At 46.4% G+C, this 25,337-nt stretch overlaps 1 protein-coding gene across 1 annotated transcript in view; it reads right to left on the bottom strand.

The window, feature by feature from the left end:
* LOC146789040 (collagen alpha-6(VI) chain-like) overlaps window positions 1-25,337 on the bottom strand; it is a 748,331-nt gene that overhangs the window by 451,299 nt on the left and 271,695 nt on the right. Inside the window, exon 3 of the mRNA XM_085631021.1 lies at window positions 6,804-7,394. Within this exon, the coding sequence (XP_085487147.1) occupies window positions 6,804-7,394 (591 nt within the window). The remainder of the gene's footprint in view (window positions 1-6,803; window positions 7,395-25,337) is intronic.

The raw sequence follows: 25,337 nt of genomic DNA, 5'->3' as shown, positions 1-25,337 counted from the left end.
TTGAATGCCAGATCAATATAATTCCAGACCTGCTCCCAGAATCAGGCTAATTTGGGACAACGTCGTGGGAGGTGAAGAAGTGAATCTGCCCACAGCCCTGCCAGCACTCTTCAGATTGCCCCTTATTCCATCTATGTATATGTGCAGGTGTGAGATGCCAGGTCGACTGTACTGGCCATGTTGTCTGCAGTGTGATATACCCTGTAGAAAATATCATTCCATTCTTTAGGGGAGAGAGAGTGGACTAATTCATCTTCCCAGCGTATTTGGCCCTTTAGATTTAAAAGTGGAGCCACCATCAGAGAGCAGGGCGTAGAGTTCATTAATGAGGTGCTTGTCACTATTCTTATGGAGCAGCCATTTCTCAAAGTTAGAAAGGGGGTGGGAGGAACCAGTTTTGTAACTCGGAGTAGACACCAAGTGTCTCAGTTGTAAGTAATGGAACGTGTCTGCCGGAAGAAGAGAGTAGTCCTGCTTGAGTCAGTCAAAGGGGATAGCCCCAGTAGGGTAAAAAAGTGAGCGCACTCGCTTACAGCCCTTTTTGCACCATCAACCCAAAAATCTTTGAGTTATACCCTCAAGGGACGTTGGGGTTGTCGATAATTGGGGTAATTGGGGAAGGAAACGTCATCAGACCATGTTTGAGGGCTACAGAGACCCACACCTTCATTGACGTGGCTGTCACCAGCAAGGAGTACAGCCTCAAAGCCTGGTGCTTACGAGGCAGCCAGGCCTCTCTCCAGATATTAACACTGGCGACCGTCTGCCCCATGAAGGATCAATGTTTTCCTGAGAGGAGGCGATTCCACTCTATGATGTAGCAAAGTTGTGTGGCTTGGAAGTAACGCACGATCAGAGGGATCCTGAAGCCTCGATCTCCTTTTGAACGAGAAAGTTGTTTATGGTGAAGGCGCGACTTCTTGCCATTTCAGATGAATCGGTAGATGGCTATTTGCAAGCTGCGCAACACTGGGGGTGAAGGATTCAGTGGAATGGTTTGGAAGACAAAATGTAGGAATGGGAGCATTGCCATTTTAACTGCGGCAATGCGGCCAGTCCAGGCGAGGCGCAAGCGGCTCCATTAGGATAGTGTCTTGTTCGTTTGGGCGTACGGGGTGGTCTCTTTCTCTCAGACGAAGGGGAATCGCAAACGCAAGACGGACTTGTGTGGAGGGGTGACTGACAGGTTCAAAATCTGGGATTTTTGGAGATTGAATTTAAACCCTAAGACCTCAACGGATAGGCGTAGTTCGTTGAGAAGGGATGGTAACGAGGTCATCGGGTCCGATAAAGATAAGATGATATCATCGGCATAAAGGTTAATGGTGTGGCTGTCAGCAACAAACCGAATGCCGGAGACCTGCGGGTTGTCCCTAACTCTCTGTGCCATAGGCTCCATATACAGTGTGAAGAGAAGCGGGGACAAGGAGCAACCCTGTTGGGTCCCGCGCGCTATAGGGAACGTGGAGGATGAAATCCCGTTGACATGAGCGAAAGCGCAGGGAACACTATAGATACAGCATTTCCAGGTAATAAATTTATCCTCAAACCCAAATTGGTGGAGGGTCTCGAGAATGTTTGGCCAGTGAACACGGTCAAATGTCTTCTCAGAGTCAATGGAAAGAAATAGAGTCTCTTTTTGTGATCGCTGGGCGATATCAATGAGGTGCAAGAGTCATTTAGGTTTGTCACCACATTGCCTTATAGGGATGGAACCAGATTGGTCAGGATCAACCACAGCCGGCATAAGTGGGTTCAGGCGGGAGGATGAAAGTCTGGCAAAAAGTTTGTCGTCTATGTTAAGGAGAGAAATGGTTCTGTACGACCCGCAGTCCCAAGGGTCTTTAGAGGGCTTGAGTATCACCAAGATAGACGCCTCTAGCACCGAGTCTGTCAGGGCACCAGAGTCAAGAAATAAGTTAAATAGTTTAGTAAGAAGAGGTGCTAATTCCTAACAGAAGATTTTGTAAAATTGGGAGATGAATCTATCCAGCCCTGTGGCTTTTGAGGGTTTTAGGCAAACGATAGCCGCAATCACCTCATCTAATTGTATTGGTTAGTCTAACTGACATGCGAGCGCAGGTGGCAAACCTTTCAAGGGAACCCCGGCGGAGTATAGGGAACTATAAAAATCCTTGAATGTCGAGGCAACCTCCGCTTCAATGTAGATCTCAGCACCCTGAGCCGAGCGAATTGTCCTCACGGAGCCAGAGAGGATTTTGTTGTGGAGCCTATGAGCTCACATGCAACTACAGTGATCGCTGCTCAAATAAAATGTATGCTTGAGGTGCAAAAGGGCGTACTTTGCCCTATCGAAGTCAAGGCATCCCCGCTCTCACATCCCTCAGGAGTCCGTCTGTAAAGTCTGTAAAGGCTCAGCTTCCCCTGAGCCACCTCAGGGCAGTGGAGCGCCCCTCAGCACTGCAGCGATCCCACGGTCACCTACCATCCAGCTCGGGCGTCTGCGCCGCCCCAGAGTTCGTTGCTTCATGCCCAGGAATTAGCCAGAACTGTGGGCTTTCTCCGCACCCCAGGTGTGGTGGGTCTGCTATAGCCTCGAAGGAACCTGCTAGGAGAGGCAGGGAGGGTGCAGGTCGTCGCTGTAGGTGCAGTGGGACGGTGAGAAGGAGATATGCGTCTCACCCATCCGCCATCTTGGACACGACCCCACCATTTTCATTTCAAAGCGTCTTATTGGATTTTTCATTTGGATATGCAGATAAGTTAGTCACTTGTTTTAAATTCCATGCACAAGAAGAGTTAGCTTCTCAGCACTTGAAGCTTCTATGAGTCACTGAATGGTTCCAAATCATTCCACAGCTAAAAGTTGCACAGCGTCAAGTATTGTGACAGGGTCCTCCCAGTAATGAGACCATATCACACAGCCACTTGGTGGCCGTGCTTTATAACTAATAACTTGCCCATGTTGCTGGCAAAAACATATTCATAGCAACCCATTCTCCAAAGGGTTGCCTCTATAATAGATTGGGTGTCCTTTCATATTTATTCCATGCCTTTCAAAGGAAATTATTCCTTCTCCATAGTGGATCACGGTCCCCTTGTATAAGAAGAACACTTGCTACAAGTCCGGGCCATTGATTGCTTTTCAGAACTAACTCCTCATTTTGCAATATTGTTTTTGGAGAACCAGAAAAATTGCTGACATGATAAGGTGGGCTGTTCGACTGGAGCAGGGTTAAGGCTGATTTGCATATAAGTGGATCCAAACTGAGGTAATATGATGTTCAAAATAACAATGGATTGGGATGCAGCCCGAGTAATTACAGTGGATGAGATTAAATCAAGCATTCCGCTGATCGCTTTTTTGTATACTTTACAGTGTCGCACTAAGTGGGATGGGTATGTACAGACGTGGATTCAATGCACAATGAGTCACTGGAACTAAGCTATACCCGGCTGATTAAGCCCAGAACTAAAGAGAAACTGGCCCTGCTTGCTAGTGTTCTGGTTCAGGGAAGATCTGACTTGGCAGTTCGGGCTAGACTGTTCAGATTGGAGCAGGGTCAAGAATGATTTGCACATAGCTGGGTCCAAACGGAGGTGACAAGGTGTGCAAAATAATGATGGATTAGAACGCGGCCCTGAGTGATTACCAGTGGCTGAGATTAATTCAAGCATTCCATCCATCACTTTTTTGTATATTTTGGGATAAGTTGGGTGGCATTACTAAAGTGCTCAGATGGATCAAGAGGAGCATTTTTGTTGAAATGGTCCCCACCAAGCCAGCGGGAATCTGAATATTCCATGGTTGGTCCTCTTCTAGGTTGGGGCCACTTTGGCTCTCGCAGTTTGATGGGCCACCTGTTTATTCTTTAAATGAGTCTTTCAGTCTTGTTTATCTAGGCTCTTATCTAAAGCCTATTTCCACTATTATAAGGTCTGTGTTCTATAATAATATATCTTTCCTTATCCAATCTATATTCTGCTCTATTTATTCCTGTGAAAATCATATCTTGATCAGACATTATTGTATAGCTTCTTGTTCCCCATATGTCTTTCAAAATTCTCATTTTGTGTCTTTCCTTATGAACCTGATTTCACGTTGTATCGCATTAGCAGCAGTATTTATACTCCTAGATCAAATATTGTGTCTCCTCCCCTGGCACTCATCTACAACAGATATGCCTTCTCAGTCTGGTACTCTTCTGTCTCCTTGTTAAAAGTTTCTGGTAGATGTTCTCTTTTATGCTATATTTCGGGCCTCTTACATTCCTTTTGACAAACCTCAATCGTCCTTTTTTCTTTCTTTGCAGATTAATTTCTTACTCCACCTTTCCTGCCTCTTTCTCTACCTTTCACTTCGCTGAAGAATGCCTCTATCCTCTCCTTATAAGCAAACAAAGAGTATAAACCCTGATGAAGAACTTTAATGATTTATACTCACAAAATACAGGACTAGCTGAAACATTTTGCATGCAGGTAAATGTATTAGAAAAAAACCTTCTTTCATGTGCAATGTCACAGTGCCTGTTGTAGGGAGATATGGATTGTGTAGGAATAGGCAGTTGTCCACCTCTTTTGGGCTGTCTGTTGTTGTAGCATTACAAAGCTGTAGCCTTGAGTTGATGCTGGCGGCTCAGCCCATGCTGCACTCTCTTGGAGGAATGTCTTCCTCTTAACTGAGTGTCTGCATAGTACAAAGTTGTTGTACTTTGACAGAACTCGATTCATCCTGTTTAATTTGATGGATGGTTTAGAGGGGCGATCTAAAACTTTAAATGAGGTAGCAAAGGATCCTGATGTCCTAGTGATACTTCAGAGTGGAAAGCTCGTGGTGGGCGATGATGAATTTTCTTAAAGAACAAAGTTAAGGACTGGAAATGTGATTGACCTCCTCATTATTTTTAATCTTAAGTATCATTTCAAAAATGAACTGTTTTAATCTTTTTAACTTTTTTAAACTGTTTTAACTTGTTTTGTATACATCTGTGTCTGTTCTTTTATGGTTGTGAAGACAGGCTCGCCAGTTTTATATCTCAGGTATGGATCCCATTCCAGTTTATATCATGATGAGGGGCTCTATCACAGTTCTAAGGCAAGTTGGTAATCTGCATGCTCTGAGAATGAAGGGAATTGATGCTTTTCAGGGATGGATATGTGGTCTAATATGTAAATGTTAATATAATCCTAGGGACATCAGCTGGATCATGATTTACAGTTGGGTCTTGGGGTGGTGGTAGTGAGATCCTTCTAATTGCAGAAGAGGCAGTAAATACAGTAGTTCTAAGATTCTACGTCAATCGACTGCTGCAATTATGTCTGCCTAACTGCCCCTATAGCGGAGGTAATTACCACACATCATTCAACTCCAAAGCAGGTAATCAGTCTTTCTGGACTTCAGATCTCCTATCTGCAAGACTTGTAAGGATGTAGAAGGAGCTCACTATCAGTATTGAGGAGCATACAGAAAGATGGCAATTTAGGAACCTAGCCAGTGTAAATGGTAAGAATGCCTTTGTCCAAAAGACACATAATTCCTGAAAACAGGTAATAATGGGTTAAATCGATGAAAGCCTGCATTAATGCTCATCAGTTTGAATGAACTTGTTATTGCCATATCCTTATCACTCACCTGTACCTCCTTATATAAATACTGAGGTATGTCAATATCATCATCAGCATTACCATCCGCACATATCACACATTTTCCATGCTAAATGCATTTTGGACAACTTTGCTGAAAATTTATTTGCTGCAAGCTCTATGTACCTCTTACAAGATGGCACCCATAATCAGATTGCTTTTAGAAGCCATGCTTACTAAATTCTCTATCTTTATTTGGACTAAGAGAGAACATCCTTAGAATTAGAGAAAATCTGAAACCCCATCTCTTCCGTACTGCCTTGACCAGTCTAACCTGCATTAGATTACTAAAATCTCACATCCTAGTTCATTGCCTCTTTTAAAGCTGTCCCTCATTGGTCAGACCCCAGACCATTCAACACCAATGATAAGGCTTCTCCATCTAATGAACTGTTGTAAAATAACTTCCACATCCCTAGGACATCACTGAAAGGGTTCTATGTGTAATCTGTCCTCATAATATTCAGGGCTTAGTTTTGGACTCATTATACAAGTTACATACTTTTTTCTTCTTTTACTGTCTTTCTTCATTATCACTCTGAGATGGATGACGCTGTGTTGCAATATCTTACAAAAATAACAATTTAATAAATAAAACCATTAAATCAATGCTTGTTTGTCTTCAATAAGATCCACCAGACCATGATGAGTTTAAAGAACTGGGAAAGGAAAAATAGCTTGATTACATTTTAAAATGTGTACTTCAAACATAGATATGCTGACATGCATAATAATATCTAATATTTTGTCACAGACTCGCTCAGACATATTTTGAAATATTTTGGAGTCTGCAAAGATTTATCTTTGGATCTATAAATAAAAAGCAGTACTACAGAACAGAAATATTTATAGGACAGATGTGAGTGTTTACTTCTTTGATTGGCACACTAGACTAGCCAAAGCAATGCCAATAGCAGACAAATTTCACACCCCTAAGATGGCTGTGATTTCTGTAAGGTAATATAGCTATCCTGATCTTGCCAGATTGATGCGCTGATTAATAAAACCTGATGGATAGCTGAATAGATTGCTAATGGGGTAGTGACAACTAGTGTTCCTCAAGACATTCTCTAACAAAATCATTGCAGACAAAATTGCATAGTTTATATTTCAATATTGAATACAATTTGACATTTTATTAATAAAAACAAGTATGTTGGTATTTCTTGCAAAGAAACATATAGACAAAAATGTCTTACCTGGAGAACCCAGAACAGCATATTCTGTTTTTGTGACATCTGTGATAATTTTAGGCAAGGATTGGGAAAACTGATTGATCTCTTTTGTTGATGGAATCCGGTAAATGAGATCTGATGATGACGCCATGGCTTGTAGGTTGGCCAAAGAGGCCTTCTGCAGACCGACTGCAATGACTTTAATTCCATCTTGACGCAGCTCCAGGGCAGGCTGCTCCAACTCATCCAGGGAAGTTCCAGAAGTAAAGACCACTAGCACTTTAGAAAATTGTGATCTGTCTCTCTCTTCTGCAGCTCCTCTAAAAAGGGTTTCATGAACCTTCGTAAGAGCGTTGCCAGTTCTCAGGGACCCACCCTTGAAAAAAACATTCTTCCTAATATGGTTCAACATGGGGGCCTTTGCCTTGTAAGTGGTGAGCTGGAACTCAGTATGGACATCGTCGCTGTATTGAGCCAGAGCAGCTCGATATTTGTCAGCTCCCAAGTCCAGACTATTCAGGGCTCTGCTCAGTAAACTCTTCATGAACGGGAAGGTGTTGCTTCCAAGGGTATCAGAGCTATCAACCAAGAAGACCACATCTGCATATTGAGGTGCTATAAAAATAAATACAAGTAAAACAATAGGTTAAACTAGTTTCTTATCAGTATTCTTTACTGAAAATTAGAAATTGTATGCATTCAAGTGAATACATCACATTGTGCTTGAAAGGGTCTTAGTAAATGGGTGCTGGTATATAGAGTAGAAGTACTCGAAGAAAGCCTTGTTTAAGTACACCTGTTTTATATTCTACACAGTCTTTCAGCTTATCAACTCATTGATATATAAAAAGGATCAGGCAAAATGTACTTTGGTGATGCTATAATACACAGACACACACACACAGATATATATATATATATATATATATATATTTATATATATAATCTATATAGATATAGAAATATTTTTTCACTCACTGAGTGGAGTTATATGTAGGTCTTCTAAAAATAAAAAATAAAAATATTTAAAATGCAAAAAATCCACTGAAGTCCATCAGTTTATACACAACTGCAGTGAATGCCTGTTTTAAAAAAAATATAAAGTAATATTTTATTATGATATATCTGCGACCAACCCCCCCCACCCCTGCATACAGCGCTCGCCATTGCGCGACGGGCATCTGGATGCAGAGCCTGACCAACCCCCAACCATGCACAGCCTTTGGCAGGCACTCAAGCCCCAAAGAGCTGCTAACCATACACAGACACCCTCCCATTGTTCTTCCTTTTCAGTAATTTGTGTGTTTGGTCATGTTGGAATCCCACTGGAGCACTGGGGTCGATGCTTGCTCCCACAGGAGTCCTACAGGATCCCACAAATTTCGTGCAGGCTCTTGCAAAAGTCCCACAGGACCACGACTCTGGACCCTGACCACCACAAGGATTAGGGGCCAGGGTATTCATACCCTAACCCCTTCCATGTTTTTTCAGCTTATTTTTAAACACTTTTGGGACTGAGTCCCCGAGTCCTGTAATAGCAGCTGCAACATTCCTCCTCGTGTTACGGCCACTCAATCACATTGATCGGTCCAGCGGAATGCTTATTTTCCAGAGGGACTCCTATGGAAGTCCCACGCCACTTGACATCACTAGTTTTTTAACCTTAATTTCTCAAAACTGGCTGGACAAGTTTACCTCAAATCATAAAAAGCATGCTTTCTGAGTAACGATCTAGCTTTCTGCCAAATTTAGTGTAATCAATCAATCAATCAATCAAATTCTACTTATAAAGTGCACCGCTGCTTCAGAAGAAACGTCCCAGTGCTAAATAGCAAGAGAAACTCGCCTGCTGTTGAGGCAAACAAGATGATCTAAACATTGTCAACAAGAAGAGTTTTTAGCTACTGTGTAAAAATGGACTCACAGGGAGCCATCCATCCATCCACCAACAAGAAGGCAGCGCTCTCCAGAGTTTGGCGGTCAGAAATGTACGAGATAGGCCTCTTTATCTAGCCTTAGACATTTTTGGAACCTGCAACAGTCTAAGGCCATTTGATATTAAAGTTGTAGATTGTTGGTAAGAGCGCAGCCTTTTTCTTAAATACAGAGGACCAAGTCCTGATACTGTTCTAAGGCAAGGTGAGTACTTTAAATTTAACACGTTTGGCAATCAACAACCAGTGTAGGTGTTTCAAGTGAGGAGAGATAGACTGACGATATGGAACTCCTAAAAATCAGTTTAGCTGCTGTATTTTGAACCATCTAGAGTTTGTGGGTTAGATAAACAGGGAAACTCAAATAAAGACTATTTGCATAATCCAGTCTGGATGTTATCACCGAATGATCAATTGTTTTCAGAGTATTCTCTGGAACCAGATGTAGCATCTTCTTCAAAGATTTAAGCTTTGCAAAACAGACAGCAGACACCTGTTGGATCTGCAAAGAGAAGGACAAATTCGAATCTAATAAGATTCCTACATTTCTGGAAGTGGAGGTAGGCACGGGAGAGGGATTGAGTGCCACAAGAAGCGGACGGGCACGTTGCACAGAAAATAGAATTTTGTTTTCATCAAACTTAATTTAAGAAAGTTAGCATTCATCCACGCTACCACTCCTTGCAAACACTGTTTGAAAGTAGTTAGGGCATTGTCATTATGTTCCTGAAGTAACAGAAGAAGTTGGGTGTCATCAGCATAAAACACCACTTGCGCACCCCAAAATTCAATCAGTTTAGCTAAGATTTCTGAATATAAATCAAGAAGAGTGGGGCTCAGGTTTGAGTCCTTGGGAACTCAATACTGCAGTGGCCTGGGGAGGACGGGAAAGGAGGAAGGTGCACTATCTGTGATCTGCCCTTCAGGAAAGATTTAAACTATGCAAATGCCTTCTGGTCCTGAATGCCTGCCAATTTGATTCTGTTTAGCAAGGTAGAGTGTGAGACCAAAAGCAGCTATTAGGTCAAGCAATACTACCAGTTCAGAACACTCCGATCAAGATTTCCTTTGAGAACTTTAGTGACCTCCAGCACAGTGGATTCAGTACTGAACCCCAGACGGAAACCGGAATGGGAGTCATGCAACAAATTATTAGATTTCAGATTAAAAGATAGTTGTCTGTTGACACAATTTTTTCAAACTTTAGGCCGGAAACTGGAAAAGAGAGATAGGTCTGAAATTATTTAATATAGCTGGATCTGCTTTAGGTTTCTTTAATAGGGGCAAATGAAATGCCTGTCCCCATTCTGAGTAAAAAGAACCTGGCTCAAGAAAATTGTTCAAAATTTTGTTTAACACAGGGGTAATGGTTGAGGAGGCCAATCTGAGAATATGGGGAGAACATGGATCCTTAGATGAACCCGATTTACATTTGTCGAGTTCTTTAAGAGAGTCAGTCTATGAAGTGGCATTAAAGCAGCCATTTTTTCTGTCTTGTTATCCAATTTTTCCTATGGAAAGTGCATGGGGGGCAAAGTGTTTTGGGATCCCCTTTATCTCAGCTCCCATTTGACGGATCACTCCGACACTTTCCAGAAAGGAGCTGAGGTTGATGAACTTTTTTTTCAAGGTTCGTGATGATTTGTCAAACAAGTCCAAAGTTATAAGTTAAACAAAAGATGCTCCTCATATGGACACTCTTGTATACATATAACTACACAGTGCCGACCGCCATAGTGTAATACATATATTCATAAATTTTTCCTGAAAAAAAGAAAGGTTAAAGTGATGTTATAGTTGGTATTGAAATGAGACACAAACTAATTTTGGGCTGTGTGCAGGGGAGTATGGCCAATGGGCCTGTGCCTATTACTCCACGGGCATCCTTCTGAAGGTGGCCAACCACCACTGCACACAAAGTGTCTAACGTGGTATGACTGCAGGACTTGGCTTTAATGGCAGACCCTGCAGGCAACCCTGCATTGACATCCATCCCCTGTTGCACACAAAGCTTTTATACCAAAAATGTTTATACTTAGGGAGCTGCTGTGAAACCAGATGTACGACCATTCTGTTTTGAGGGGTTTTTGTTATTCACAATCTGCAACTCGCAAAATGGAATGTACTAATGTGTCTCAGACACATTTAGTGATTACCAATGGGGTCGCAAATGATCTGCCTCATCAATAGTCATGAGGCAGGTCCCAATTTGCGACCCATTGGGAATGGGCTACAATCACAGGGATGGTGGCCTGCTGGGGACAGCACACCACCATGTCTGTGTTTGCTTTTCAAATAAAGCAACCTTTTATTTTGATATGCAGCTCATCTTCCTTCAAGGAAAATGGGATGCGTTTAAAAGGCAAAAAAAAAAATGTTCTTTTAATTTTTTAAGGGGGACTACTGCCTGCTCTTAAAAAAAATATTTTCACTTCCCCCTTCCCGTTTGCAACTGGCTTACCACCAATTTAAAAATGGTGGTAACAGTGATTGTTTTGCGACCATATTTGCGGTTGCAAAACAATTGTACATCCCCTTCCGACTTGGTATTTGGAAAGGACCCCCTAAGCACGCCCCTTCCTAATAACGACTTGCAAACCCTATTTTGTGAGTCGGTAATAGGTTACCGACTCATAAAATAGGGTTTGTACATGCTACAACCATTTTTTGTGGTCACAAACAGTCTGATTTTCCATTTGCAACCACTATATATGGTCGTACATTTGGCCCTGTGGGAAAATGGATAGGATGAAGGCTACCTCTGTAACTATATTTTGCCTCTTTAAAAATACATTATATCTTTTATTACAAAAAAACACCTACTTCCCCTCCCATTTTTAACCCTCTGGTTTCATCCCTGCATTCTCAATGCTCATTTACTTTAGCCTGATACTCAGAAAAGGCTTTAGATTGAACATCTCCTATTCCAATAAAATGGTGTTCGGGAGTGCCTCACTTTTATCTTGAATCGAAAATGCTCCTGCTCCGATTGTCCAGTAGAACTCTGTGGTGAACCCTTATTTGCTCACTAGGGAGTTAACTCACTGACTTCTGCTGGTGCTGGAAGCACGTGTTACACACTGAAATCAGAAAGTTTTCCTGACATGTTTTATGGACTGACATCTCCTGGACCTGTCTGATGCTTTCAACACCATATTCCTCCACCTATTACAAAGGCTGCATGAAATCAGCCTGCATTACACTTCTTTGCATTGGTTTTGCTAATTTCTGCACCGTAAATCTCAATCAGTACAGCTACCCCCTTTTAAATCCAACCCAAGGTTGACACATTGTGGTGTTCCCGAGGGGTCAACCCTGAGCCCTACTTTGTTTAATGTTTAAATGTCAGCTTTGGTGGATATTGTTGAAGCTTGGGGTTTTGAGATCAGTAACTCGGCGAATGGCACTCAGCTTATCATTTCCAGTGATGATAGGAAAACAGAGACGTTCATGAAATCTAGTGAGCTGCCTTACAAAGATGGCAAGGTGGATGCAGTCTCGCTATCTGAAACTCAAGGCAGAAAAGACTGAAATTCTGCTCTCTGGAAGTGCACGTAGTCTTTGGAATGACTTTCGTGGCCCTCTTTGTTAGGCCCTGCCACCGGGCCTAAAAGATTTGTTAAGAATCTGGGTTTCCTGATCGTTTATTCCCACTCCATGCAGGACCAGGTAAATGCTGTCAGTGGGAGCTGTTTTGGGTTCCTATGGACTCATCGCAGATCATTTCAGTTAATCCCAGTGGTGTGACACAAGACCCTTGTACAAGCTTTGATTGTGAGTCGATTAGACTCCTTCAATGCTCTGTATGTTGGAATGGCTGAGTGTTTGTTTACTCGCCTCCAATTGATTCAAAACGCTGTGGCAAGAGAGATTTGCAGTATTCCGTTCAGGAGCTCAGTCAGGAATAGTTTAAATTCTCTTCACTGACTACCAGTTCGCAAGAGAGCCATCTTAGAGCTACCTTCCCTGCTGCCGTTTTTTCCGCCTTTTACTTTTGCCCTCTCTGCCTATATCTATATTCTTTCTTGCCTGTATTACATCTTTTCCGCCCATTTTGTCTCGCCATTTCGGCTCTCGCCACTCCATTTGCCTCTCTTACTGTTGGCCTTCTACCTTTCGCCTTTCTGCCTCACGTCCCGCCGCTGCGTCGCCTGCGGACCCGCCCCCCTTGCTCGCCCATTCGCTCCCATACCCGCCTCCCGGCTGCTCCTCCCTCCCACCTCCCCTTCATAATGGCGGCCGAAGTGCGGGCACGCAGCAGGCGCGCCACTGGTGCGCCGAAGGCACGCCTGAGGCAAGCCCGCCTGCGCCCGTCCATGCCTGGTCCATGTCCAGCGCCAGATCCCTTGGCCCCTGCGAGTGCCACGACACTTGACGCCGCTATGACGCCAAACTCCTCCACATGCTCAACGCCGGCCGTTCATCTACCTGCTTCCAGGCCACCCCGAAGCGTGCCCACGGACCCTTCACCTGCCGGAACTGCAGCTTCACCAGCCAGCGTACACCTGCACGGCCTGACCCTCCCACCAAGGCAGGCCACAACCACCTCAGATGCATACTACTTAACACCCGCTCAGTCCACAAACATGCCATCGAACTCTGGGACCTTCTCGACTCATCCGCCCCGGACGTCGCCTTCCTGATGGAAACCTGGCTGAACCCCTCATTGGCACCCGACGTTGCCATAGCCATCCCGGATGGCTACAAGATCACCTGCAGGGACTGCACCAACGGACCAGGAGGAGGAATCACCATCATCCACAAAAATACCCTCAGAATCTCGACCAGCACCGAAGACACCCTCAGCACCGCCAAACACCTGCAGTTCCAGATCCACATCAATCCCAACACCACCCTCAGAGGAACCCTCGTTTACAGACCCCACGGACCCCAGCCACAGTTCAGGGACTTCATCACTGACATCATCAGCTCGCACGCCCTACATCCTCCTCGGAGGCCTGAACTTACACCTCAAGAACACCAACGACAGCAACTCCACCACCCTGCTCGACAACCTCGCCAACCTCAGATTCAAACAGCTCGTCATGACACCCACCCACTCCGCCGGACAAAGGCTCGACCCCATCTTTTCCACCAGCAACCACATCACCTTCAGCCACACCACTGCATCCACAGGACCAACCACCACTGCATCCACTTCTCCTTCGAGAAAGACACCGCACACAACCACCCGCAACGAATCCCCCATCGCAGCTGGAAAAAGGTCACCGAAGACCAGCCAATCACCACCCTCGCCCGAGACCCACCAACCGACCACACCGACACCGACGTCTGTAACCTCAAGCAATGGATCGACGACTGCGCCAACACTCTCGCCCCAATCAAGAACCCCTCAAACAGACGCACCGACAGAAGGGCCATCTGGTTCACCACCGACCTCCAGGCATCCAAACAGACCTGCCGAAGACTCAAGAAGAAGTGGCGCCACAAACAGACACCGGACAGTCACGCAGCCCTCAAGAATGCCAGCCGCAGGCACCACCAACTCATTTAAACCACCAACAGAACCTCCTTCAAGGAACGTATCGACAACAACACACACAACAGCAAAGAGCTCTTCAACATTGTGAAGGAACTTGCCAACCCTAGCTCCAGCACTAACGACATCCCGCCGTAACAAGACCTATGCGACTCTCTTGCCACGTTCTTCCTCCGCAAGATCAGAGACATCTACGACAGCTTCAACACTCAGACCCTCCCGACAGCCGCCGACACCCCAGACCCACCGCACCCCAGCCACACCGACCTCCTACTCTCCTGGAACCACGTCAACGGCGAAGACACCATCATAACCATGAACACCATCCACTCCGGCACACCGTCAGACCCCTGCCCTCACCACATCTTCAACAAAGCGAGCTCCATCATCGCACCCCAACTCCGGAAGATCTTCAACAGCTCCTTCGAGATCGCTACCTTCCTGGAGAGCTGGAAACACGCCGAGATTAACGCCCTACTCAAGAAACCCAAGGCAGACCCAAAGGACCTCAAGAACTTCTGGCCCATCTCCCTGCTCCCGTTCCTGGCGAAAGTCATCGAGAATATCGTCAACAGGCAACTGACCCGCTTCCTTGAAGAGAACAACACCCTGGACTCGTCCCAATCCGGATTCTGCAGCAACCACAGCACCGAAACCGCCCTCATCGCCGCCACTGACGACATCAGGACCCTGCTGGACAACGGCGAAACCACGGTCCTCATCCTCCTTGACCTCTCAGCCGTCTTCGACACCGTCTGCCACCACACCCTACGCACACGCCTCCACAACGCAGGGATCCGTGACAAAGCTCTGGACTGGATCACCTCCTTCCTCACCGACAGAACCCAGAGAGTCTGCCTGCCTCCATTCGGATCAGAAGTCACCAAGATCACCTGTGGCATACCCCAAGGATCATCCCTCAGCACAACACTTTTTAACGTCTACCTGGCACCGCTCGCCAACATCGTCGGATCGCACGACCACAACATCGTCTCATACGCCGACGACACCCAGCTGATCCTCTCCCTCACCAAGGACCCCACCACTGTGTGGGGGTTGGCTTCCCCAGGCAGCGTAAATGAGGACGTAAGACAAGTCTCCGCTTAAGAGGTTTTAATGGTTAGAACTGGCGAATACTTTTAATTCAACAGTCACGGCAGTTCTTCAGGGAATTCTGGGTCGCTGGGGTCCTGGCCGCTCCTCCCTGCTTGTTGTACGGGAAACTCCTCCCTGCGTTGCCTGGTTACGTCACCGGTGAGGTATGGAGGCTCCGCACATGAAATCAAAAGAAAGAGAGATCCTCTCAGGTTTGGGGAATTATGTGTCGAACTTGGGGAAGGGTGAGTGAGGGACACCGCATTTAGGGAAAGCGTGCTGGCTAAAGAGAAATCCTTCCACCAAGTTGTAGTGCACAGCGCTGATAAGCGTGGATGAACCGTCCACAGTTTACCAGGAGGTGTCCCCCGCTCTATTCCACACCCGCTTCCCTCGTCCCAGGATACGGCTCCGTACCTGTTGGAGCCAGGAACCCCCGGGTCCCTGGCAGGGCGCAGCGCGGTCCTCGCCTCCTGGCGTAGCCACAGCGTCTTCTCCGGCTCTTCGGTCTCCGTCTCCTACGTCCTCGTCTGTCCCTTCTCCTTCCTGCTCCGGAACCTCCAGCGCTTCCGCATCCGTCCCTCTTCTCCGGACGTCCAGCCTATCCAGTGCGTCGACGTCAGAGGGGGCGTGTCCCTTCGCCTCCGGGGAAGCCCCCTCCTGAAAGGGCCATCGTTCCACGTTGTCTTCCGGGGATGCCAGCGTATGGCCAACGCGGTCCTCCGGGTGCTGCGGGGCATAAGAAGGAGGCGAGACAGGTAAGTCCGGGGCCACCCGGGTCCCGGAGGGAGACACCTCCCGACACACTGCCAAGACAAACTTCCACGAAGGAATGAAGGCCGTCGCCGAATGGATGAAGAACAGTCACCTGAAACTGAACTCGGACAAGACGGAGGTACTCATCCTCAGCCCCACCCCCTCCACATGGGAAGGCTCCTGGTGGCCAGCCTCGCTGGGAGCTGCGCCGACACCCACCGACCACGCACGCAACCTGGGGTTCATCCTCATCACTGGCTATGACCCAGTAAGTCAACGCCGTCTCCTCCTCCTGCTTCAACACCCTCCGCATGCTTCGCAAGATCTACAGATGAATCCCCAACGGAACCAGAAGGACGGTCACCCAGGCCCTCAACCACAGCCGAACTCCAGAAAAGACTCCAACGCATACAGAAGCCCTCCGCACACCTCGTCCTCGACATCCACCGTCACAGCCACATCACTGCCCACCTGAGAGACCTGGACTGGCTCCCCGTCAACAAGAGGATCACCTTCAAGCTCCTCACCCACGCTCGCAAAGCACTCCATGACGCCGGACCTACATACCTCAACAAACGACTCCCCTTCTACACTCCCATTCGCCAGCTTCGCTCTGCTGACCTCGCCCTCGCCACTGTTCCACGCATACACCGAGCGACCACCAGCGGCAGATCCTTCTCCCACCTCGCCGCCAAGACATTGAACACCCTCCTCATCCACCTGCGACAGACCCAGAAGCTGCTGACCTTCAGGAGACTTCTCAAGACCTGGCTGTTCGAGCAGTAGCAGCTCCCCCCAGCGCTTTGAGACCCTCACGAGTGAGTAGTGCGCTCTACAAATACTTGATTGATTGATTGACCTGGTCTGAGGTTTAGCGCCGGGATATCCCTTCTGGGGATGATTGGACGTTCTACAAATATTATAAAGAAATAAAGAAATAAATAAGGAAGATATTTGAGAACTCATAGACAATATTTCCTACTTCTTTTTCTAAACCATAACTTGTATGCCACAAAACCCTCATTTCTTCATTTAATGCAGCATTCTCTGTAGGAAATGCTTTCAGTTTTTTTAGCTTTGATTGCATCAATATGATGTTCTGGTGTGCCATAATGTTGTCATAAATGCTGAAATTAGGGCTCTAGTTGTTCATTAGTACAAATTAATGAAGCTGCTATAGAACAAAGGAGAGTCAGCTGAAAGGGTGCTGGTGGAATTATGTTTCACTCAGCATACCAGACCTTTGCTCTTACATTGATAATGAAGATATTCCAGAATTCATAGGAAACAGAACATCCTTCTGGCTTTCTAGAATACTAAACATCATTTCTATGACAAAAAGAAACCCCAAATGTTGTTGATTTACTACAGTATGCTCTGTTTTAAAGTTCTGATTTCAGGATGATGGTTCATAGGTGTGCCACACGTTTGTTATAAGCAGCTAAGGATAGCACTCTATTTGCCCATTCGAATACTGTGCTGAAGCTGCAGTAGTACACTGAAGAATCAATTGACATGCCAGCTGCTGCTACTAGAAGTACATGTTTTAGTCAGAATATCAGACTTTCTTCTCACATGGCTGAGGAAGATAGTGTGAATGTACATAAATTGTGTTCTCGTTTTGACTTCTGGAACACCTTACTTAACATTGAGGAGAAAATCATGAGACAAAATGGTTTTCCCTTAGTCATGGTTCATCAAATGTCAGAAAAGCATCAGCAATTCTCACAGGGTAAAATCACTTCAGAACACACCACAATTTCTAAATTAGTATGGTGCCACCAACAAATATTTTTTATTGTGGCTAAAATCTGTTATCACTCTTTATGTGTTCCTTTTTGTGACCCTCAAAAATAAGCTTTCACTACAATGCATTTCAAACAGGACTATGCCCCGAGTTCTGTAATGGCTGCCACAACATGTTGTCCATGTTGTGGCGGATGAACCAAGGGGGCCCTTGGACCAGCCCACATGCCCGGGAGGTTAGAATGTGCTCACCCTTTGCCCATATGTTTTTTTAATTCATTTATAAGATGTTGGGCCAGTTCTTGAGTACTGTAATGGCTACCACAACATATTGTTCATGTTGTGGTCACCTAACCAGGATTGACCAATCTCCATTAAATTGGGCAATCAGAGCATGGCTGGATACCAACTCATTTTTAAATGCTAATTTCTTGAAAAGAACTGAACAAATATACACCAAATAACAAAAATCACGCTTTCTGAGTAAAGTTTTACCTTCCTGCCAACTTTGATGTAAGAGCAAACTTTCCTATGGGAATTAAACTTGAATATCAATGTTTTGGTTTGGGACCCTCATTTTTCTAGAACCTGCCTGACAGATCAATGCAAAATTTTCCATGAAGGAGCGAAGTTGATGCTATTTTCTGCAGATTCATCAACTAGTGCCAAAATTAATAAACAAAAAAATGCCTTTCCTATTGAAAGTCTAACCTAAGTATAACTACTCTAGCACTATTGCCACCAAAGGCACATATATACTTATGCATGTTCTGGTGCTTTTATTGCACAAAAAGTAATGTTACAAAACACATACATCACAGGGAACTGTGAAATATAGAAAATACTTCAAGTTTGCCTGAGAAATACAAATGTCATCATTATAATGACAGCAGCCAAACCACACTGCAGGCTTTTAGGGTTGTGTGACATGGGGGACCAAATTCTGCTGCAAGAATATAAACACTCTCTGGCTGCATTATTTTCATCAGTTTGAGTCAGAAACAATATTTTGGGTGAAATCTGCACATTTTGCAAATTATGTGACAGACGTTGAAAATCCATAACTATGCATTGAATTCTGCAACCCCGGAATTGCATAAATCCATGGACCTTACGAAAGCCTGTTATTTTATTTATCAACACTTGATTAGTAAAAAGTAAGCAAAACAGAAACATTCTAATTCTAACCATTATTATGTGCACTTTATAGAAAATCTAAATCCCCCTAAATAAACATGTAACATAAAATATATATTGGTTACCATGTGAAATATGGCCCTTATTGCAATTTCAGGCTTCTGGTGACATTTAGGTCGTTTATTATGCTACCAGTACCCATAATTCCCTCTTAGAAGATCCCATGAACACCAAACACAACTCCAAAAGCTGCATGATGGAAGTCACCACATGGATGCACACCAACTACCTGTAACTCAATGCAGAGAAAATGAAAGTCCTGATTTTTGGACCCAACAACTCCCCCTTGGACGCTACCTGGTGGCCTGCTGAATTGGGACCTACCCGACACCGACCGACTGGGCTCAAAACCTCAGCGTCATCCTGGACACCAAACTCTTCATGAGACCCCAAATCAATGTCATCACATCCGCCTGCTTCAACATCCTCCCCATGCTCTGAAATATCTTCAATAGCTACCCCTGGACACCAGGAAGACCGGCTCTGATCATGAGCAGGTTAGAGTATGGCGACCCACCATGCTACGGAATACCCACCCACCTCGCACACAAGCTCCAAACCATCCAAAACGTCGCCCCAAGATTGGTTCTCAACCTTCCCCACCGCCTATGTTCCAAGTTCTCAAGGCGACCCTTTCCACTCCGTCTCACCGTAGACTGATAACGTGAGTGCATGCTGGGATGCAGAGCTCTGCCGCAATACGTATCCCGGCTTGAAGACGCGCATGGGATGCAGAAAAGACGTCCTCTCTCACAGATGAACAATGGCGCTGATGCTGTGCTCAGACTCGGTTGCTCTCCTCCAATTATAGACGATGCCTCATACATCTTAAATACCTTCCCCATCCCTTTTGTACCCCGGAGAGGTTGTATGAAATGGGCCTGATTGTGGATGCAGAATGCATGCGTTGTTTGGTGCCTAGCTCGGGTTTTTTTTTTACATCTCTCCTGGGATTGTCTGGACATACTGAGCTTCTGGACTGAGATATTTGTGATGATCGAGGAAATTACTGCCCTACCACTGTGCATCTTGTGCGGCTGGGATACGTAAACGATGTCCCTGCTGAGGTACTTAGACTAACTGCACTTCTTCTTTTGCTTGCCAAAGGTGGAGTTGCAATGAGGTGGGGCCGATGTGCATTGCCACTTGCGACTGACTGGCCGAAGGATGCAGTGCACTGTCAGGAGCAGCTTAGTGCCTTTTGGGAGCTAATGCCAATGCATTCCCGCCTGACTCAGGATAGTCTCTATTTGTTAAAAACCTGCTCAAAAACTGGTGGTATATGCTAAGTAATGTACATGGCAAGTTTACATGTCAAAACACCCTGATCGTAAATGCCTCATTGCTGAGTGAATTCTCTCTCTATATCCCTTATTTTCCCTCCTTTTTTTCTTTCCTCTTCTTTCTTCTCTTCTTTTAATACTGGTCCCGGATAGTTTACAGCCTCCGTATTAGTTATATTATGGGCCTTGGCCTAGTACCATTGAATTGTATGATGATTCCTGTATCCACTTTACTCTGTAATTTTTTTTATTTATTAAAAATAATTTACAAACAACCTAATACCTTACCCACCACACCAAGATCACGCCTCACCTCCGGGAAGTCCATTGGCTCCATGTCCAGAAACGCTGCCAGTTCAAAATGCTCACCCTCCCCTCCAAAGCACTTTATCAGAAGGGACTTACCTACCACACTTCTACTAGCCAACCCGGAATCTCCGATCCACCTTGTTGTCCCTTGCACAAATTCTCCATAACCGCCAATACAGGTCAGGAGACCGCTCATTCTCCTACCAAGCAGCAAGGACCTGGAACGCCCCCCTTAGGACATCAGAACAGCTACCACACTCACAACATTCAGTAAGAAACTGATGACCTGGCTATATGATTGATGCTTTGGACCTCCTGCACTTACTCAGTGCTTAGATACCCTAACTGGTGATTCGTTTGTGCTATACAAATTTTCCATTACATCAATGGCAATGCTTGACCATATTAGAGCTGTCCATTATATATATAGGACTTGTAGTCTATGACTTTTGTAATTTTTTAGTCTTGTGTATACACATTCACAACAGGTGATGGAACAGCGCACTCTCTGCAGAGCTCTTTAACCTGACTGCCAGAGGTTTCACTACTGGCAAGGTGGACTCTATTTTCAACCCCACTAATTTTGAGCAAAAAAGTTCAATTTAGTTGGATTGCAACAAAACAAATTACACACAGAGCTAAAGCCCATAACAATTTCATTATCATCAATAGTCAGTTGAACAGCAAATTCCGTACAGCTTTTGCAGTAAGCTGTGGGGGTTTTATTTCCCTATGGTTCCAACACACCAGTGAATAATGCCAGTATTCTGAGGACCCAGAACCCAACATAAATCTGCCTTTTCTCTTCCAGCAGTCCTCCTTTTAAAACTGAAGCTCAACAAAATCACCATTTCCATCTAAACTAGTATTCCCTGCGAGTTGCCATGCATTGGTGATTGATTGCCTTTCAAAGGTGTGAAATGTGGCATTATATAAAAACAATCAATTATTATTAAGTGATGTTTATGAGGCATTAGGAACTAATCTGAATGTGGGTGTTGATGTGTTTTTTCAATCATTCCTGCACCTGTGTTTTTTACACCTGCCAGTAATCCACAAATTTATTCAGTGGTGGCTGCTAGGGAACAGTGGCAGGTTAGTTGCCGCCTCTCAATCAGTCAGAGGGATTGTAAACGCGCTACTCACCCGTGAGGGCCTCAAGGTGCTGAGGTTAGGAGTGGGGGTCCGCAGGTCTGTTCAGCCAAACAGCCAGGTCTTGAGGGTCTTCCTGAAGGTGTTCAGGGAGGGGGCGAGTCTGATGTGTGCCAGTAGCTCGTTACACGTCTTGGCTGCGATGTGAGAGAAGGATCTTCTGCCTGCTCTGGCTCTGTGGATGCGCGGGGTTTCGGCCAGTGCGAGGTTAGTAGATTGGAGGTTTCTTTGGAGTACATGGAAGTTGATTCTGTCGTTAAGGTATCTGGGTCCGCTGTTGTGTAGGCATTTGTAGAGAGGATTTTAAAGGTGACTCTTTTCTCCACGGGGAGCCAGTGGAGTCTTCGTTGGTGTTGGCTGATGTGTTCGTGCCGGGGAATGCGGAGGATGAGTCTGGCGGCGGTATTCTGTATTGTTTGGAGTTTGCGGAGTAGGGACTTATTGATATTGATGCCGGCGTAGAGTACGTTTCCATAGTCCAGTCTGCTGGTGATGAGTGCATGGGTGACTGTCTTCCTTGACTGAAGGGGGATCCATTTGTAGGTTTTGCGGAGGATGTGGAGGGTGTGAAAGCAGCTGGAGGTGACGGCATTGGCATTGGCATTTTGGTTCATGGTGAGTGAAGAATCGAGTACGATGCCGAGGTTTTTGGCGAGGTCTGAGGGGATAGGTGGGCTTCCGAGGGTGGACGGCCACCAGGTGTTGTCCCATGCTGAGGGGGAGGTTCCAAGGACGAGGACCTTTGTCTTCTCGGTGTTGAGTTTCAGGCAGCTGCTGATCATCCAGAATGCGACATCTTGCATTCCTTTCTGGAAGTTGAGTTTGGTGGTGGTGGGGTCTTTGGTCAGGGAGAGGATGAGCTGGGTGTTGTCCGCGAAGGATACTATGTTGAGACCGTGTTGTCAGACGATGGCTGCGAGGGGGCATGTAGATGTAGAAGAGGGTCGGGCTCAGTGATGAACCTTGTGGAACTCCGCAGGTGATTTTTGTGAGATCGGAGAGGAAGGGTGGTAGTATGATCCTTTGGCTTCTTCCGGTGAGGAACGATCAGATCCATTCCAGGGCTTTTCCTTGTATGCCGGCGTCGTGAAGTCTGGTGACTAGCGTGCGGTGGGAGACGGTGTCGAAGGCTGCTGATAGGTCGAGTAGGATGAGGGCTGCAGAGTGGCTTTGGTCCAGGAGGGTGCGGATGTCATCTGTGTCTGCGAGTAGGGCGGTCTCAGTGCTGTGGTTGCTTCGGAAAACAAGTTTGGGACGGGTCGAGGATGGCATTCTCTTTGATGAATTGTGTCAGTTCCCTGTTGACTGTTTTCTTTGCTACTTTGGCTGCAAAGGGGAGGAGCGATATGGGCCGGTAGTTCTTGAGGTCAGTAGGGTCAGCTGTGGGCTTTTTGAGCAGGGGCCTGACTTCTGCTTGCTTTCAGTCATCTGGGAAGGTGCCTGTTTTGAAGGTGGTGTTGATGGTGCTGTGTAGTTTGGGTGCGATAGTGGGTGCTGCTCTGTGGTAGATGTAAGGAGGGCAGGGGTCAGTGGGGGCCCCCGAGTGGATACCTTTAATGGTCAAAGCGGTGTCTTCGGTTGAGATCGGTGTCCAGTTGGAGATGGTGGGCTGGCTGGTGTCTCTGGGAGGCGGGGGGCCAGCTGTGGCATCTGGTGGATGGTTGATGAAGTTGTCGTAGAGGTTTTTGATCTTGAGGTGGAAGTAGGTTCCAAGCTTGTCGCAGAAGTCTTGGGACTGGGTGATGGCTGTGGCTGTGGTTTCGCTGCGTGGGTTTGTGAATTCCTGAATGACACTGAAGAGTTCCTTGGAGGTGGTGGAGTTGTTGAGGATTTTGTTGTGTATGATGTTCCTCTTGGTGGCTCTGATTTGGTTGTGTTAGTCCCTCATGGCGTCCTTGTAGGTGGAGTAGTTTTCGGTGATCTTGGTGTTTCTCCAGTTCTTCTCCAGGCATCTGCAGGTGCGCCTGGCTTGTTGGGGATTGGTGGTGAACCAGGCAGCTTTCCTGGGGCATTCTTTGTCGGGGTTGCCTAGCGGGTGAGATAGTCTGTGCATTTGGAGATCCAAGTGTGGAGTCCTCTGGCTGCTATGTTTGCGTCGGGTACCCAGGTGTGGTTGTCTCAGGTGAGGGTGTCATTGTGTTGCTCGTCAGTGACTTTGCTCCAGTTCCTTCGTGGTGGGCGTGGGGCTGGTTTGGGTGCCTTGGGTTTGTAGATGGTGAAGTGTACGCAGTGGTGGTCGGTCCATGGTGGTTGCGTTGTGTGGCTGAAGCAAACGCTATTTCCTGCAGCAAAGATGGGGTCGAGGGTGTCTCCTGCTCTGTGGGTCGGTGTGGTGACAAGTTGTTTGAGTCCGATTTTGGCGAGGTTGTCGCAAAGGATGGTGGAGTTGGGGTTGTCGAGGTGGAAGTTCAGGTCTCCAATCAGTATGTAGTTCGTTGTGCCGATGGCATGGGGTGCGATGAAGTCGGTGATGGGGGTGGTGAAGTGTGTCCGAGAGCCGGGGGGGGGGGTCTGTAGACGATGGTTCCTCAGAGTGTGGCGTTGGGGCTAGTCTGAATCTTAAAATGCAGGTGTTCGGCAGAGGGGAAGGTTTTGCTGGAGGTGGTGAGGCGGAGGACGCTCTTGTGTGCGATGGTGAGGCACCTCCCAGGTGGTTGGGGCAGTCCTTCCTCTGGATCTTGTATCCATCCGAGATGTCGGTGTTGATGTCGGGGGCGGAGGGAGCGTTGGTTCAGGTCTCTGTGAAGAAGGCGATGCCGGGTGAGAGAGAGAGTCAAGTAGGTTCCAGATTTTCATAGCATGTTTGTGTACGGAGCGCACGTTAAGGAGGATGCATTTCAGGGTGTCGTTGGTGCTGGCAATGGTGAAGTTGGAAGGCAGGGTGGTGGTGAAGGTCTGGCGGCAGTAGAGGCAAGAGAACTGGCCGTGGGTCATGGTCGGCGAGGCCTGTTGGCGGTCTCTGAGTCTTCCGGGGTTGAGTGCGAGGAGGGTGGTAGTGTTGTAGCGATAGATGGTCAGAGATCCAGGGTTCCTTGCGCTGGCAGCGGTTGGGTCGCGGACGGGTGCAAACGGGCTTGTCTTAGGCGTGACTTTGGCATGCCAGCAGCACCCCCGCTGTGAGCGTCTATTGCGTGACCGTGCACCGTCCGCCATTAGGCACAATACAGAAGAAATAGACAATATAAAAACGAAGCAGCAAGTAAGGTACGGATTCAAGGCTGATTGAGAAATACAGTAACAGTGGGGCAAGCGCAGTCACAAGCTCAAAAACAACAGACGGGCACAGAGGTCATAATAATGGACTGAACTAATTAAGGGGAAAAAAACAACAAAGGGGGCAGGAGCAGTCACGGGCACGGCACGGTCACAGGCCTCTCCTCTGTCCTCCCTCTGTTCCTGGCTCCCGGCAGCAGTCTGACTACCTGACTTTGCTGACACCAGCATGACAGCAGTGTTGGTATTGGTCTGAGCGGCAAACAGTGTCTGGGAGTCTGAGTCTGTTCTCCACCAGGCTGTGCAACACAGCCAGGTGGAGAAATGCTAAGTGAGAATATCTGTTTGGCTTGTCTGAGATGGCCGGTCAAAC

Source organism: Triturus cristatus, chromosome 10 (genome assembly GCF_964204655.1).
Source record: "Triturus cristatus chromosome 10, aTriCri1.1, whole genome shotgun sequence".
In the NCBI taxonomy this organism is placed as follows: domain Eukaryota; kingdom Metazoa; phylum Chordata; class Amphibia; order Caudata; family Salamandridae; genus Triturus; species Triturus cristatus.
Note: the sequence above shows the minus strand (reverse complement) of the source record. Positions and strands in the feature narration are given on the sequence as shown.